Consider the following 16,329-nt stretch of genomic DNA (forward strand, 5'->3'; position numbering starts at 1 on the left):
TGAGCTCAAGCTCCCGTGTTCTCGCGAGAGACGCGGTCGGCGCCCCAGCGCTCGCCCGCAAGGCCTCTCGGGAGTTGTGGTCTGCGGACTGACACAGCCGTCGGGCAGCTCATACTGGTAGGTGAACGTTAGTTCAGGCCAGCCGTCCCGCGGCGCAAATACCCAGTACGCTCCCGCTCCGCTCCCGTCGTCACTTTCCTCCCGTTAGTGAGGCCTTTGAGAGCAATGTTCCCAGGGTCTCTACTATCACCCGGAAAGTGGGCCTGGGTCTGCAGCTCCTGCAGGGCACCCGCGACCCCCGACGTGCCAGGCCCGAAGTCGGCGTATGGCCCGGTGATCCCGGACTCTCTCCCAGGCTGGTGGTGGAGACCGGAGGGAAGCACAGCCGGTCCATCTGCGGGAACCCGGAAGAAGCACTCAACCAGGACTTAAGAGGGCTCCCTGGAGGAAGCGACCTCGCAGCTGAGAACTGGAAGGACTAGAAGGGAGAAGAGAGTTCCAAGTGGAGGGAACCCGGGTCAGGAGAGATGGGCTGGCATGTCCAGGAAACTGAAGGCTGCCCAGTGTGCCAGGAGGTTGGGACTGGTGTGGGTCGGGGGAGGCAATTAGATCTTGGAGGTTAGGAACCCGGGCCAGATGTCAGGTTAAGAGTCTGGATTATCCCTACCTGAGGCAATGGGTGCCAGGACCCGAAGGACTGAACCCTTTCGTGGAGGAGCACGCTCATCCAGGTCTTGCCAACGTGCAGCAGAAGCCTGGAGCTCTCAGGGGCCTCTAGTGCAACTCCAAGGGTCAAGAGCGTGCAGGCCCTGGATCCCTCCTGCCTGAGTGAGAATCCCAATTGTTTAAGCAAGTCTCACCAGTTACGTCACCTGTCATACGGGCATAATAACAGTACCTACCTCCGAGGGAGAAGGTGGCGAGCTGGAGGACTCAGCACAGCTCTGCACAGGTGCACGCCAGCCCCTTTGTCCTAAGAATACCAGATCTCAGGCCACCGCCATCACCTCTGGTCCCTAGGCACCTTCAAGCAGTGAGGAGGTGACTTCAAATGCCTTGGGATGGACTGTGTTCTGAGAGGGGATCTTTAACCCAGAAGGTTGAATTATATATGGAAACGACTAAGTAAATCAAAACCAGACATTAATATTTTTTGTGTTGAGTTTATAAGCAACCTCTGTGTTTCAAACGTTATGTAATTATAAGAGAATTTGGCATAGTAGAGTATCAGATAAACCTGATTTCCAGTGTGAACTATGTGGTTCAGTATTTAATTTTGATAGTGATTTTAAGTTGGAAGGTACAAGATTTTCCAAAGTTTGTGATCATAATTAGAATGTTAAAGAGAATTTATAAGTTTAGGAGAAATGTAGATATTTAAACATCTATAGGAATTTTTAAATACTTGGTGGCAGACAACTAAAATGCTAAAATATAAATTTAGATTCTACATGTATACATGCAGTTTAAATGTTGAAGGAGATTTCAGCTTATAAATGGGACCATACGTGACTAATCAAAATGACAGCTACAAATGACCAGATTTATAAATAAGATTGTAGTTTGAATATCACAACCTAGTAAGAAAAGCTAGGGATTTCTATTTGTAACTTTAACACATTAAAGATGTGATGTTGAAAAACAAAATCATGAAAAATACCACTTTCGTCCTCAAAAGCTGCCCTCAAGGCCTCTCCAAACCTCACTTGACACTGAACTTTTGTGAGCATCCCTGGCTCCCTCACAAATAGTGCTTCCCTCTGGCCCTGAACGTCCCCAGCTTAGAGAAAAGGCTGGCACCTCAGTGCTCCCACAGTGCCACACAGCTAAGTGCAGATTCCTGGGCCTCACAAACTGAATCTCTGAATGAGGCCTGAAAATGTGCTTTTTAACTTTCTCCAAAGCCCCCCCACCCAAGTGAGTTTCAGATATTGTCAGTGCGGGTCCTTTGGCTGCACTTACGTAGAAAACACACTTCAGCAGAATGTCAGTTCCCCAGATGGTCCAGAGAGCGCTTTCTCACACCAGCTGGACCTTATCTTCCCTGGTTGGCCCTTTCACCCAGGAAGCCTGCTTCCCTCTCCAAGGGTTTGTGCAGGGAGCAGGGCAGGCATCCTCAGCTCTTGAGGGCACATCAGTTACTTGTTGCTTTGGGAGAAACCTCAGAGCTAAGTGCTTTGAACAAACAGGCATTAATTGTTGCTCATGAATCTACAACTTAGTTTGGGGGAGCAGAGGAGAAGTCCTGGTCCTGGCTGGGCCCACATGTTGGAGTCTACTGATTTGCAGGGTAGTGGGGGACGATGGCCTCTGCTGGGCCAACTGGCTTTCCTCCACATGGTACCTCATCCCGGCAGACCACCTAGGCTGGGCAGGGTTCCAGAACAAGGAGCTCCAAGGCCACTTGAGGCCCAGGCTCTAAACTGGCACACAGCCACTTCTTCACCCTATTGGCCAAAGCAAGTCAAGGGCTGGGGGAAATAGACTCTGCCTCCTGATGGGAGGTCACAAGGTGAGGGACATGGCTATGGGAAGACATTTTGCCATCAATCGACCATGCAAAGCATGCCCCCGGCCACAACCTCAGGGGGTGGCCCAAGGCCTGCTCCCGCCCAGGTTTGTCTGGAGCAGAAGGTCCAGGTACTCTCATGGCAGCTCCGAGCAAGTGACCAGTACAGGAGGGCAGGTACCTTGGAGACTACCAACCAGCATCGTCATCAATAGCAACCAAATTGTTTGGGCCACAACCTCTGTCCCCTCTGCTCCAGAGGCTGGTCTGATAGGAGGAGGGTAATTCCTCTCTTATCACAGGGCTGGCTATGGGCACCCACGCAGACCTTCCCATATGGCAGGAACTGGCTCAGCAAAGCATGGTCACTTCAGGCCAGTGACACTGAAACAGATGTTCACAAGGCTTCAAGGACAGAGAGGCTTACCTCCTATGAGAGCACCAGGAATAGGTGGCCCTTTTTTCTCTGGATGTGGTGAGGCTGGAGCTGCTACCAGCTTGAGACAGAGCTCCTGGATCAGACCTATCCTGAAGGCAAGCCTCCTTTGGGCTTGCCAATTCTTGGAGCTAATAATTCCTTTTGAAACCCTCGCAGTTCCTGAGGGACTCTCTAGACAGGTCACCATCAACGTATTCCCTTGGTATATGAAATGGGTTTAAATCACACAACACAGGATATTAAATGTCATGTTTATTTCTTTAAATGAAATGCAATCTGCTCCCAGCTCTAATTGGACCAGGAAGTTGGAAATTCCTCTTTTTACCAACCTTGGTTGTGGAAAAGTCCTGGGGTTCTGATGAGGTTCAGAGTATTGGGCAGGAACTCTGCTCTTTATCTTTTATTCTGTTCTTGTCACTTAGAATTGCCCACCTTCCTAATCTGAATGTGCCAGTGGGGTCCAGCCTCCTCTGTTGAGGTGCCTTCTCTGCAGACCCAAGAAGGATGTGGGGGGGGGCAGGGATCTCTCCCCTGGACATCCACCCACCTGGGGGTTTCCAGCTCCTCCCTTATGCCCCCCACCCCCTGGGCTTGCCCATACTCTCTCCTTCCTGGGAGCTGCAGCACAGCAGGCTTTCACTCAGCCAACCTGTCCTCAAGACCACACCAGCCGGGTTCGGGGACCCAGGACCCAGGACCCAGGAGAGTGAATCTTGTTCCTTTGGTGATGCTGGAGAAGGCTGGGAGGTGTTCTGAAGTCACCCAGCCTTAGCTTTGGGTCCCAGCTCTCGGGGCAAGTCACTTCACCTTAGCACCAGAGGCCTCCTCAGTAGAATAGGGGCTGGAGAGCACTCCTACATCCCCAGCCTGACCCCCACTGCGGTGAGGTTTACATGAGATAAGGCATGAGAAGGGCCAGTTTCTAGTGGCTCGAGAATCTCAGCCACTTGTCTGAGGAAACGCACGTGCACAATCACACACCCAGTCTTGGGGGTCCCCTGGTTAAGCCACCGGATTCCAGATGGAGAGCGGAGATTCCATGTTTGCACGCACAGAGGGGGCTCTGGGAGCTCCGAAGAGGGGGCGCCACGAATGCCTCGCGCTGGGGCGTAGGGAAGGGTTACGGTGGCCAGATTTAGCGCATACAATACGGGACGCCCACATAAATTGGAATTCCAGATAAGAGCGGATACTTTTTTGGCACAAGGTTGTCGCAATGATTGGGCGTCCAGCGTTTTATCTGCTCTGCGCAGGTGGAGACTAGGGCAGGAGGGGCGTAGGAGGCTGGGGAGCGGCACCGGGGCGCCGAGGAGGAAAAGGAGGCGCAAACGGCAGGCCGCGCGGTTTATTCAGGAGTGGGTCGCAGGGTCCGGGGGCGTGCCCGCCCGAGTCAGGCGGCCCCCAGGCGGCGCGCGGGCCCGCAGGCGGAGCCTTCCCGCTGCAGCGCCGCCTGCCGGCGCTGGCGGCTCCGCTCCAGCTCCAGCCAGTGCTGCGCCTCCCGCTGAGCCTGCGACCGGTGGGCGGGCAGACAGGGTGGGCGTGGGCCGGGCAGCTCCCCTCCGACACCGCGCCCCCATCTCACGGCCTTCCGGCCCTCCAGCCTCCCCGCGGGATCCCAGGGCTCACCTGCGGCTTGGGGCGCGCAGCCCGCGGCGCCGACACGTGCAGCAGGGCCGCCTGCCTGCGGCGCTCGGCCGCCTTCTCCTTGATCCTGAGCTGCAGCTGCAGCACGCGCTCGTCCTGGGAGGGCGCGCTCGGGGCCGCGGCTTTCCTTTCCTCGCACCTGGGCGGGCGGCAGGGCCGGCTTAGGAGGGGCCCCTCGAACACAGGTGAACCGGAGTGATTTAGTACTTGCGGGGCGGGGGCCCTTAGAGGACTGCTCCGGTGGGGGTGGGGTCCCCCCAGCGCCTCTACCTTTTCTGCTCTTTGTACTTCACCCTTTGAAAAAGGCATTCCATGTGTATTAGCTATGTATGTACTTGGGGTAAAAAAGTGAAAGCCCCCTTTTATCTTGCCCCTCTCTTGCCTAGAGGTAACCGCTGCTAACATGGGGCTATCTTTGCAAACCTTTCCCATGTTAGGCGATTTTCCTCTCCCACCTCCGCAAATATGATCGCGTTATACAGACTGTTCCTGCCGTTTTGGTTTTTTTTTTGGGGGGCGGTTGTTTTTTTGTTTGTTTTTGGTTTAAGCACACATAACAGCACAGGGCATTTGCAGGTGCTGTTCCCTTGGTGAACATGCTGCCTGGCTGACCCCAGCCTGACTGCCCACTAAAACTCCCCTAAAGAATTAACGCCATGGGGTCTGGCAGCATGCAGGGGGCTCCAGGAGCTTTGTTAGCAGTCTTGGACCTTTGGAAGTTCCTCAACACCAACCAGACTGCATTTGGCATCTGTCAAGCAGCTGGGAAGTGGTGAGGTCCCCCAGGTGCGTGCCACCTTGGGGGCCTGCTGAGTGGCCAGTCACCCTCCTTTGGCAGCCCGCAGCAGTTGACACAGGCCTCCTCTGAGTTGTAACCAGAGCAGCAGACACTCAGGCTCAACAGTGTTGGTTTTGTGACTGTCCTTCCTTCTGTCCACCCCACCCCAGTTATACTGAGACACTTTCTCTGGAGCCCTGTGTGCCAGACTCTGAACCAGCCTATACTCTGACAGGGCTGGATGCCACCTCCCCTGGGGCAGCCTTGCCTCCCTCTGGGATCAGGCCAGAGCCCAAAGGCCAGCCTGACCCTGTGGGTGACCACAGCCCATGCCTGTCCGAGCTGCCTCGGGACAGCACATGGGGCTGGAAAAGTCACCAGTGTTCCACAAACAAACAAACAAATAGAAAGGGGGTGTGTGCACGCTCTCCATGAGAGAGGAGTGGAGACGCTCACAATCCAGTGCTTGGGTGAGTCTCAACTAGGTCCTGGTTCAACATGAAAAAAAGTTACAGCAAACAGTCGTAGGAGCCCCAGAGAAATGTGCGAACAGGATATTCAGATGATGTCGGGAATTGCTGCTGAATTTCCTAGTTATGGCATTGTGCTGTGGTTATGCAGGACAATGTCTTTTTTCAGAAGGTGCACCCCAAAGTGTTTAGGAATGGTGTCAGATTCCTGCAACTGCTTCCAGATGGTTCTGCAAACACAGATAAATAGCTAGCCAGCTAGATGGAGTGCGTGGCAAAGGTCATGCCCGTGACCTAGATACAAAGTGACCGAATCTAGGTTATGGGCGTCTAAGCCGTCACTGCGTGGTTTCCCACCACTTCTGTAGGCCTGACAATTGTCTAGTCAGATACTAGGGGTGGGGAAAGCATTGCAGGGCAGGACGGACCTCAAGGCCGCAGACCGGCCCATGGCCGAGCGGCACAGCGAGATCTGCTCCAGCGTATTCTGCAGCTCCTGGCTCTTGGCACGCTTGCCCTGGATGATCTGGTCCCGCTTTTCCTCCTCTTCCCGCTTCTGGGCCTCCTTGAGCCGGGCCAGCCTCTCCCGCAGCTCCACAATGGACATCTCCCCTTCCAGGCCATACCCAGGGATCTGGGGGCGTAGGTTGGGGGAGGGGACCTAGGCTAGGAGCCAGACCCGTGGCCAGCATGCCTAGCCTGCCCGGCCACCTCCTGGGCACCAGCGCTGGTGCCCCTCCCGCCTTCCAGAGGCCTGGCCCCGTGCCCAGGGACCTCCTTCCCTCTGCTCAGTAGGGCCTGTATCACGTGTCTACCACCCAGCTTCTCCAGCCTGCGCCCCTCCGCAGCCCTAACCCCGTGTGGTCTTTGTGCACTGTGCTCTCCCTACACTGCTCTTCCCCCCAGGGGAGTCCAGGACCTCTCTCAATACACAGCTCTGTGAAGCCAACCTTGCCCACCCCTGGGGTCACAAAAGTCTCCCTGACAGGACTGTGAACTCTTGGGCCAGACCCAGGCCTCAGGCACAGTGGTTGTGGGCCCACAGCTGGGCGTGAGTAGTCAGGTGGATCTCAGTGGGGATTCTGGACACGCCCTCCCATGGCAACACGAGGCACAGCAAGACCCAGGGGAGCTCCCTGGGGTTGTTGGATGGGGTGTGGGCTCCGGGGGCTGTGTGCCCACCTGGGTCAGGTCCACAAGCTTGCCCTTGTGCGTGGGCTGTGTCTCCAGGGCTCGCAGCTGGGAGATGAGCTCACAGCGCCGTGTCTGCTCCTCCCTGGCCTCCTGTGCTCTGCGCTGCAGCAGCTCCTGGCTCTCCTCCTTCACCTCCTGGACTTGGGGGTCAAGAGGGCTACTGAGGGGGTTGGGCGGACAGCAGTCGGCAGGCGCTCAGCAGGGGTGCCAGCCCAACCCCGGCCTTCCTCAAGGGCACCTTGGCCCTCACTAACCTGGTACACCTGGCCCCAACTTACCTGCCTGCCGTCGGCCCTTCAGGAGCTTCATTTGCGCCACCTGGGTGTTCCTGTGCCCCTCCATCACCTGCTCCACCAGCTCCTTCATGGACCTCTCCTCCTGGAGGCGTCTCTCTGCACACTGCTGTGTCAGCTTGGCCATCTGCTGGGACAGCCACCTGCCATGGTCAGAGCCAGTGCCATGAGGGGATCCTGGAGCACACCTGTGCCCCCGGTCCTGCCCTAGCCCCACGAGCAGCATGAGGTCTTGGGGGGCCGATCCAGCCCCAGACCCCGAATCACCCTGGAACCAGAAACTAAGCTCATCAGCCGGGAAGCCGGGCCTGCTGGGGAAGTTACACCCCATGTCCTCCCTGCCTCCACTGTGGTCCCGGGGCTGTGAGCCCAGAACCATCTGATGATAAAGCTGAGGGTGCAGCCAAGTGAGTCCTGGGGAAACCAAGTCAGAGCCACTGGGTTTACCGTGAAGACACCGGACTCCAGAGAATAGGGCACTCATTGCGTTTAAGCTGCGTGGGTCTGAGTGTTCAGATACCTGCCCGGGTTTGTGCATAGGACATGCCAGGCTCCCTGTCACGCGGCCCCGGGCTTCTCCCCTGGGCTTGTCTGGATGGTCACCCCGTGCTCTTTTTCCTCCTGGTGCCTTAGGAGTTCGCAGTTCTAGACAACAGGGCGTGGTTTTGCCGCTCTGACCACAGGTAACTGGGATGGTCCCTGTGTCTGCTCCAGCCGTCTCTTCTGCTCAGGATGAGGTGTTTCTTAGCCCCACCTACCTCATCCATCGCCTGGAGTGCGGCTGGCTTCTTTTCATGGCTGTTTTAAAAATTTTTTTTTTTTTAATTTTTATTGGGAATGTTGGGGAACAGTGTGTTTTTTCAGGACCCATCAGCTCCAAGTCAAACCATCGTTTTCAATCTAGTTGTGGAGGGCGCAGCTCACTGGCCCATGTGGGACTCGAACTGGCGACCTTGGTGTTATGAGCATTGCGCTCTAACCACTGAGCAAACCGGCCGCCCCTCATGGCTGTTTTTGAGAGTACTATTTCACAGCTCTTTGATGCATTCTACCATTGATGGACTCAGATTGTTTCCACTTTGGTGCTATTGTGGACAACCGAGAATAATGTTTTCAGTTCGCAAGATCCTACAAAGGCCGTTGTAGGATTTGTGCCCCTGTCACCAGCCCAGCGCTGCTGGGGACCTGTTGGGCTGCTAGTGCCCGGAAGTCTCTGCAACTGGGAGCTCATCTTCAACTGCAGGTAAGTGGAGAAGCAGCCCGCGGACTGCTTGGACGCCAGGTTGAGGGCATGAAGTCATCCCATCCTAAAACAGTCTGCTGGCGCGTCCAAGAATGGCTTGTAACCATCTCCTTCAATGCTGTGTAATTTCATTCCAGGTCTAAGAAAAGGGAACCAGGGCTCGTGGAAAAATGGCAGTTTTAGGGCTGGGGCAGGGAACACACAAGCCTGGAGCATTTTATAGTACCAGGAAGTAAAGAAGTGCTCAGAATAACAGGACAGGGGTCGTGTCAAAGGGACACAGGAGTGAACCTGAAAGGGCTCCCAGTCACCAAAGCCAGTGACAAATTCAACAATGCCTACTGGGTTATAACACGACAGATAAAATAAATGGGCGTGAGCCCACTCTGGTATAAATAAGTGGCTGAGTAAATGAGTAAGTGGGGAGAACAGACAAGCTCCCGTGCAGTGGTCCTAAGAACCACCCACCTCCTTGAGTGTGGGCAGTGCTTAGAGGCCCCCTTCCAAAGGGTACAAAATGGGAAGGGGGAATAATTACAGTGGACAAACTTGGCAAACATGACCCCAGCCAGGTAATCAAGGTCAACATCAACAGTGATAAGTTTATAGACAGCAGACACCCTTGACAGGATGTGATGAAAAGGGCACTTCACCTCTATAGCCTTTGCCCCACACCTCAGTCTAATCACGAGAAGGACACCAGACACACCCCAGCTGAGGGATGTCCTATGGGCTACATGACCAGCACTCCTAAACACTGTCAAGGTCACTAAAAGCAGGGAAAGTCTGAGAAAATGTAACAGCCAAGAGGAGTCTGAGACACGACAACTCAACGTAATGTGTCCTGGGTGGCATCCTGGACAGAAAAAGAACATTAGTGGGGAAAAAACTGATGAAGTCTGACTAGAGTGTGGAGTTAGAGTCACGAACCAATGTTGGTTTCTTAGTTGTGACAAATATACCATGGTGTAGTGAGTTAGTGTCCCCCCAAAATTCATGTCCACCTAGGACCTCAGAATGCGATATTATTTCCAACTAGTTAAGCATCTAATAAGTAGTTGAGGATCTCAAGATGAAATCATCCTGGAGTTAGGGTGGGCCCTACACCCAATGACAAGTTTCCATATAAGAAGAGAAGACACAGAGAGACACAGAAAAGACGGCCGTGTGAAAATGGAGGCAGAGATGGGTGAGGCTGCCATAAAACAAGGAATTCCTGGGGTCACAGGAAGTTGGAAGAGGCAGGAAGGACCCTTCTCTCCCTGAGGGACTGAGCAGAGAGCACAGCCCAGCCGACACCTTGATCATGGACTTGGGGTCTCCAGAACCATCTCCAGTTTGTGTGCTTGGTTGTGGCAGCCAGGAGCCTGCACATGGTGTTACCAGCAGAGGAAGCTGGGTGGGGAGGGTATGGGAACTCTCTGAACCACCTTTGCAACTTTTCTGTAACTCTTAAAATTGTTTCAACACAAAAAGTTTATTTAAAAAATGTATTTTTGAAAACTTTGTAGTAAGTTGGAGAAATGTTTGTGTGGAAATACCAGGTGAAAAAAAATGGGCCACCAGAACATTCCAGGAATCTTATGTCAAGTAAGTAGACCTGGGGCAGAGAAAGGGGCCTGAGTCAGGCGGTGAGCTAAGCCGAGCCCAGGGCCCCAGCCTGGCCACGTTGTCGGGGGTGATAGTGTGGGGACAGTTACAGAGACCTGCACCCAGAAAAATCCCAGATGAAAACATGGGATGAGCTCCTTGACATGGGTCTTGGCAATGATTTTTTTTTTTTTTGATTTGAAACCAAAATCACAAGCAACAGAAGCAAAAATAAACAAATGGGATTACATCAAACTGAAAAGTTTCTGCAGAGCAAAGGAAACAACAAACAAAAAGGCAACCTATGGAATGGGAGAAAATACTTGCAAACCATTTATCCAATAAGGGTTTAATATCTGAAATATATAAGGAGCTCATACAACTCAATAGCAAAAAATAATAAAGTAACTTGATGAGAAAAATGGGCAAAGGACCTGAACAAACATTTTTTCCAAAAAGGACATACAGTCGGCCAGCAGACACATGAAAAGATGCTCCGTGTCACAACCATCGGGAATGCAAATCAAAGCCACAATGAGATATCGCCTCACACCTGTTAGGCTGTCGGTCATAAAGAAGTCAAAAGATAACAAGTGTCAGCAGGATGTGAGAAAAGGGACCCTTGTGCACTGCTGGTGGGAATATAAATTGGTGCAGCTGCCATGGAAAACAGTATGGAGGTTCCTCAAAAAGTTAAAAATAGAACTACCTTACGACCCAGCATCCCACTCCTGGGTATTTATCCGAAGGAAATAAAATCACTATCTTGAAGAGATTATCTGCACCCACATTGTCACTGCGGCATTATTCACAGTAGCCAAGCCATGGGAACAAGCCACGTGTCATGGACAGATGAATGGTAAAGAAGAGGCGTGTATATAAACAATGGAATACTACTCAGCCTTAAAGAAGAAGGAAATCCTGCCATTTGTGACAACATGGATGGACCTGGAGGGCATTACGCTGAGTGAAATAAGCCAGACACAGAAAGACAAACACCGTATGATCTCACTTATATGTGGGATCTAACCTCACAGTCACAAAGAGTAAAATGGCAATTGCCGGGAAATGGGGAGACAGATGCTGGTCAGAGGCTAGCCAGTTTCCGTTAGAAGGTGAGCAAGTTCTGGGGACCTAAAGTGCAGCATGGTGACGCTAGCTGATGTATTGCACACTTGAAATTTGCTAAGACGGTAGATCCCAAGTGTTCTCAGCACACACACAAAAGCCAGGTGATGGAGGTGTTAATTGGCTTGACTGTGACCACTGCATAATGTGTGTGTATATCAAAACATCAGGCAATGCACCTTAAATATATACGCATTTAACTTATCAATCAGACCCCAACAAAGCCAGGGGAAAAAAGGAAATGGACAAAAGACGTGAGCAGACAGTGCACAAAGCAAAAATACACAAATGGCTCTTCATTACATGAAGACATGCTCAAGTTCACAATAATAAGTGAAATGCAAATCAGAACTGTAGCGAGATATTATTTCTCACCTATAAGATGGCAAAACTCCGGAATTCAGCATGGAACACTGCGAGGGCATGGGACCCCCACCATGGGGACCCGGCCCCTCCCCCAGTCTGGGGGAGTGACCATGGTTCTGGTTCGGGCCTGATGGAAAATGACGTGGCTTCTCTCTGGAGCCACGTGCCCCAGACAACAAGACAAGAACAGCAGGACAGCCCACATGCGGTCTGTCACTCGCTGACGTAGCCATCCCTTGTCTAGAATTTACCTTGAAAATCCACCTCCACAAATACGAAAAACGTGCCCGTTACTCGTGGCAGATAAAGCAAGACATGGCATTTTAGGTAAGGACGAGGGTAGTAAGAAGAGTGTGTTTACAAGTGTGTATGTTTGCTCAGAAGGAAAAACAGAAAAGATAATGCAGAAATTCACGAAAATAAGGACTTGGCAGGAAGGGGGAAATGGGCTGTAATTTGTAGACATACAAGAAATGAGACTTCTCTGTTTGTCATATTGTTTGACTTCACATGTTAAAAAAGTGAACTGAAAAGGGAAAGCAAACCGTAACATCAAGTACAGACAGACACAAATGAGCATCAAAGAAGTAATTTGGGTGAACGCTGTGTGTCCCCTGACCTCAGGCGCTCAGTGGCACGTGTCTAAGGAGAGGCCGAGCTGCAGGGGCCTGTGAGGCCCACTGGCAGGAACAGGCTCTCTGGGGGCACAGGTTTGGAGCTCCCACCAGGAGCAGGAAGAGCCAGTACTGGTACGTCTGCACCTTCTAAAGTGGTAACATGGGCGTCCACAGACCCTCCTGTGGGAGAGGACGCGCAAACGTGTCACACACAAACATGTCTTATACAAATATGTCAGCCTTCCAGAAGTTTCTGCCAGAACCTCAGGTCTTCCTTCACATGTGTATGTGTGGACCGATTGACCCTGCTGGTAGGGGCAGGGGCATCCTGGACCAGATATGCTGGCCGGACAGTCCGCTCAGGCCAGCTGACCAGAAATGCCTCCAGAACCCCCAGAAGCTGTCGAGGTGGGGACAGAGACCAGGGCCACTCTGTGGGTCTTAGGAGGAAATGATCTAAGGTCAACCTGCCAGCCAATGACCTCAGGAGCAGCCAGGCCCACTGCCGGCCACAGCCCCACAGCTCCTGGGGGTCAGACAGGCCCCCAGCCACCCACAGCCGCCGAGTCACCTTGTCTTTCTCCCGGTCTGCCTTCTGCTTGTTCTCCTGCAGGAGACGCTGCCGGGCCAGGATGGCCTCCTCGTGGCTGAGCTTGCCCTGCAGCCTCCGGCACTCGCCGGCAGCCTGCTGCTCCTCGTGGTCCTTTGCCTGCATCTTCCTCTGCCACTCAAGGAACGCGGAGAAGTCCCTGGCCCCGTCTACAAGCTTGTCCACCCTGGGAGAGAGGGCAAGGGGCAGGGCTTGGGTTCCTCCTGGGATGGGGCCTGCACTGGCCACCGGGAGGCCACAGGTTCCCCTGGAAACAGTGGCCCTCACAGCACGGGCTGCCCTTTACCCAACACCAGCCACATCCCCCACCCACCCACCCACTGCCCACCCATGCGTCCACCCTTCAGCCACATCTCTCCACCTCTCCCTTCATCTACTTGTTTATCCACTCACCCATCTGTCCACACACCATACCCCGCCCACCGTCTGTCCGTCTGCCATCCTCCTATCCATCTGTCTGTCCCTCAGCCATCTGGCCAAGCTCCCAACTCATGGGGCAAGTACAGGGATCTGCACCCTGGGTCTAGGGGAGGGGGCGTCAGGAAGGGGCCGGAGGAGGCGGTGACCCCTGAAGGAGGTTTGGGGCGGGCCAGGAAATCTGCTGAGCCTGCTCCCACCCAGTCAGTCTCCCTCACTGGGCTGAGATGATCTTTCTAGGATGCAGCCATGACGCTGACACGGCCTGCTCGAGGCCCGACCCCTGCAGGACCACAGCTGCCAGGCACCCCTCTTGTGCTCTGCCCAGCAGCCCCCTCTGCTGGAGGAGCCAGCCCCTGCACCCTTCTCCCCACCTCTGCAGCTCTCTCTCCACCTGCCGCTGGTACAAGGCCCTTTCTCGCAGGATGGCAGCAGTGTTCAGCTTGATTGGGATGTCGTCATTGGGCTGTGGGAAAGAGGAGGGGCTGTCCGTGTGGGCGGGCCTTGGAGCAGTAAGTGCCCCCTGCCCTTCTGCCCTCCACAGGTGCCCTGCCCATCCTCTGTGTTAAGGGGGGGGGGGCTGTCCTTGGGGTCTCCAGCTCTGGCCATCCAAGCCCCCGGGGGCAGAACAGACTGGGAGGTGAATACCCGGGGACACCCCACACCCGCACTGACCAGCAGGAGCACCCCTCACCCTACAGAAGAGCAGCTGCAGAGTCTTGCAGATTCGGGGAGGGGATTGAAGCCGCAGCGCCTTCTTGGAGCCCTGCGGGAGTCAGGGCCTGGCACCTGTGCCCACAGGTGCCCCCACACGCACCCTGGGAATGGTGGGCCCAGAACCCCTGGGCGGCCTGGCCCATCCCCTCTGTCCTAACTCCAGCTGCCCATCCACACGTTCCACCTGGCCTGCCCCTGTGTCCCCCCAGGACAGCACCTCTGTCCTGCATTGTCCCCCAAGCCTTGTGGGGTGCTGGGCTGCCCGGGTAGGGGCAGAGGAGGTACAGGGCCTGCAAGGGTTGGGGACAGTGGATTCCAGTCAGGAGGGCTTGGCTTCCGGCTCAGGGTCCATCTCCCAGCTTCCCCCACGGCTGGCCCCATGGCCTTTCCTGGGCTGCTCCCTGAGTCTGTCTCATCTCCCCCTCCAGCCCTGCTGTTCTGTTGACAACTTCACAGTGGACACCACAAGCCACAGGTGGTAAAAGGCCCCCCATGGGAATTCAGCCATCTCCCCTGGGCCATGCTACTGTGCTGGGTGCCCGCTGCCCCACCTGCCCCAGTTGCTCAGGGGGCCCATCTCTGTCCCATCCAGCTGTCTTCCAGGCGAGCCGAGGGTGGGGAGGCCGGTATGAGGCCAGCACCCATCCAGCATCCATAGACCACAAGCCTTCTCGTCCTGTTCCCATTACGTTTTCCTTATTGACAAACATACCTTGGGCTTTCTTCGTATAGAAACAATAAATGCTCAGTATGAAAATCAGGAAACACCCGAGACCCCGACAGACAGGCTTCCTGGTGGGGGTTAGGGACCCACATCTACACTGTCCACCCGGCTGCCCTCAGCCTGGTCCAAGGGCATTATCCAGCGGCATTGGGAGCCTGGCCTCCAGGGCCTGACACGGAAAGGCTATGTAAGTGGCTCACTGTGTCGCTGGTTTTCTAAACGTACGAAAATGCCACCATCAGGACTGGTGGGCATGGAGAGGGGCCTTACCTGTGCGGGGGCCTCCCTGGGCATCGCACACCGCATCTCCCCCAGGTTTGCCCTCAGCAGCAGCTCCTGCGGGAGCAGCAAGAGGCTCAGCCTGGCCAGTCACCAGCCTGTCCGTGGGCCCTGGGGACGAAGGCGCAGAGCAGCCCCCTCCTGCTGCTCCACTCGCCTCCCATCCCACCAGGGTCTCTAGGAAGCCAGGTCCTGGATGGCTCACTCACCTCCGCCTTCCGGCGGTTACACCTCTTGGTCACCTCCAGCACCTGCTTCTCCTTGGGTGACTGGTAGGCAGTCCTGGGGACCTGGAGGGCGGCAGGAGGAAGGGCCCATGGTGGGCGGCTGCATTTGGAGGGTGTATAGAAGAGTGGGGCTGGCAGCTGGCCCAGGTGGGTGAACAGCACCTGCTGAGCTACGATGGGGACTCACAAGGTGTTGGCAGTCATCCAGGGGATGGAAGGACAAGCCAACTGCAGTAAGGAAGGGGGCCAAACTCTGGACCCAGGCCCCGGACGCTGGAGGGACAGGCAGCAGACTGCTGACTGGGCAGGACGCCTGGAGGGGCTGGGGGCTCAGAAAAGTGAGATGCCAATGAAGGGGGGGGGGGCTGCAGCACTGACAGTGGAGGGCGGGCAGCCAGACACTATTCACAGGCCTTCGGCGACTGGTGCGACCAGTGTCCGGGACAGGGCAGGGCAGATCCAGCCTGGGAAGCCCTGTACTCCAGACTCCTAACTCTGGGCCCTCTCCCCTGCATGGTGAGCAGGCAGGGGAGACTCATCACGTCCAAACCTGAGACCCTTGTCTCCCCAAACCCTCCCGTCCCTCAGCCTTGCTGACCCTGACTACCATCTCTTCCTGGTCCAGGCCAAGACCTCAGGGTCCTTCTCAGCAGCCACATCCATCTCAAAAGCTGCCCACCTGTTTCAGGGCATCTCCCCAAACCACCTCTCACCACCCTCTTCTGCCACTGCAGCCAGACGGACCCTGTGAGCCCACCTCAGTGTGTCCTGTCTCTCTGTTCCCTCAGTACCTCTCCCAGCGCCTCCTTCCACTCCAGCCCCTTGAGCACTTGAGGGAGGGAGGTACTGCCCCAGGACCTTTGCATATGCCTTGCTGTGTCTGGAATGCTCTTCCTCCAGACAAACCCATGGCTCACTGGCTCACTTCTTCCAGTTCTTTTCCCCATGGCACTTCTCGGGAGGTCTTTCCTGGCCATGCTATCCAGAACTGCAACTCCTCCAAGGCTTCTTATCCCTTTTCCCTGAATCATTTTCTCTCCTCAGCTCTTGTCACTAGCTAACACACCATACATTTCACTTGCCC

General features: G+C 54.9%; 1 protein-coding gene across 7 annotated transcripts in view; it reads right to left on the reverse strand.

The window, feature by feature from the left end:
* Positions 1-3,185: 3,185 nt before the first annotated feature.
* CFAP99 (cilia and flagella associated protein 99) overlaps positions 3,186-16,329 on the reverse strand; it is a 37,354-nt gene continuing 24,210 nt past the window's right edge. For 4 of the 7 annotated variants that reach the window (XM_074320311.2, XM_088793301.1, XM_019711501.3 and 1 more), the window contains 10 exons: positions 15,228-15,308; positions 15,010-15,075; positions 13,993-14,064; positions 13,673-13,764; positions 12,843-13,047; positions 7,313-7,470; positions 7,023-7,191; positions 6,269-6,474; positions 4,575-4,731; positions 3,186-4,455 (listed from right to left, as the gene is read on the reverse strand). In XM_074320311.2, coding sequence (XP_074176412.2) covers positions 4,339-4,455; positions 4,575-4,731; positions 6,269-6,474; positions 7,023-7,191; positions 7,313-7,470; positions 12,843-13,047; positions 13,673-13,764; positions 13,993-14,064; positions 15,010-15,075; positions 15,228-15,308 — 1,323 coding nt within the window. In that variant the 3' untranslated portion in view covers positions 3,186-4,338. The remainder of the gene's footprint in view (positions 4,456-4,574; positions 4,732-6,268; positions 6,475-7,022; positions 7,192-7,312; positions 7,471-12,842; positions 13,048-13,672; positions 13,765-13,992; positions 14,065-15,009; positions 15,076-15,227; positions 15,309-16,329) is intronic. The other 3 variants (XM_088793292.1, XM_088793293.1, XM_088793298.1) reach the window with 3 other exon arrangements.

This window comes from Rhinolophus sinicus, chromosome 1, assembly GCF_057876585.1.
Source record: "Rhinolophus sinicus isolate RSI-liver-muscle chromosome 1, RSI-T2T, whole genome shotgun sequence".
Taxonomy (NCBI): Eukaryota; Metazoa; Chordata; class Mammalia; order Chiroptera; family Rhinolophidae; genus Rhinolophus; species Rhinolophus sinicus.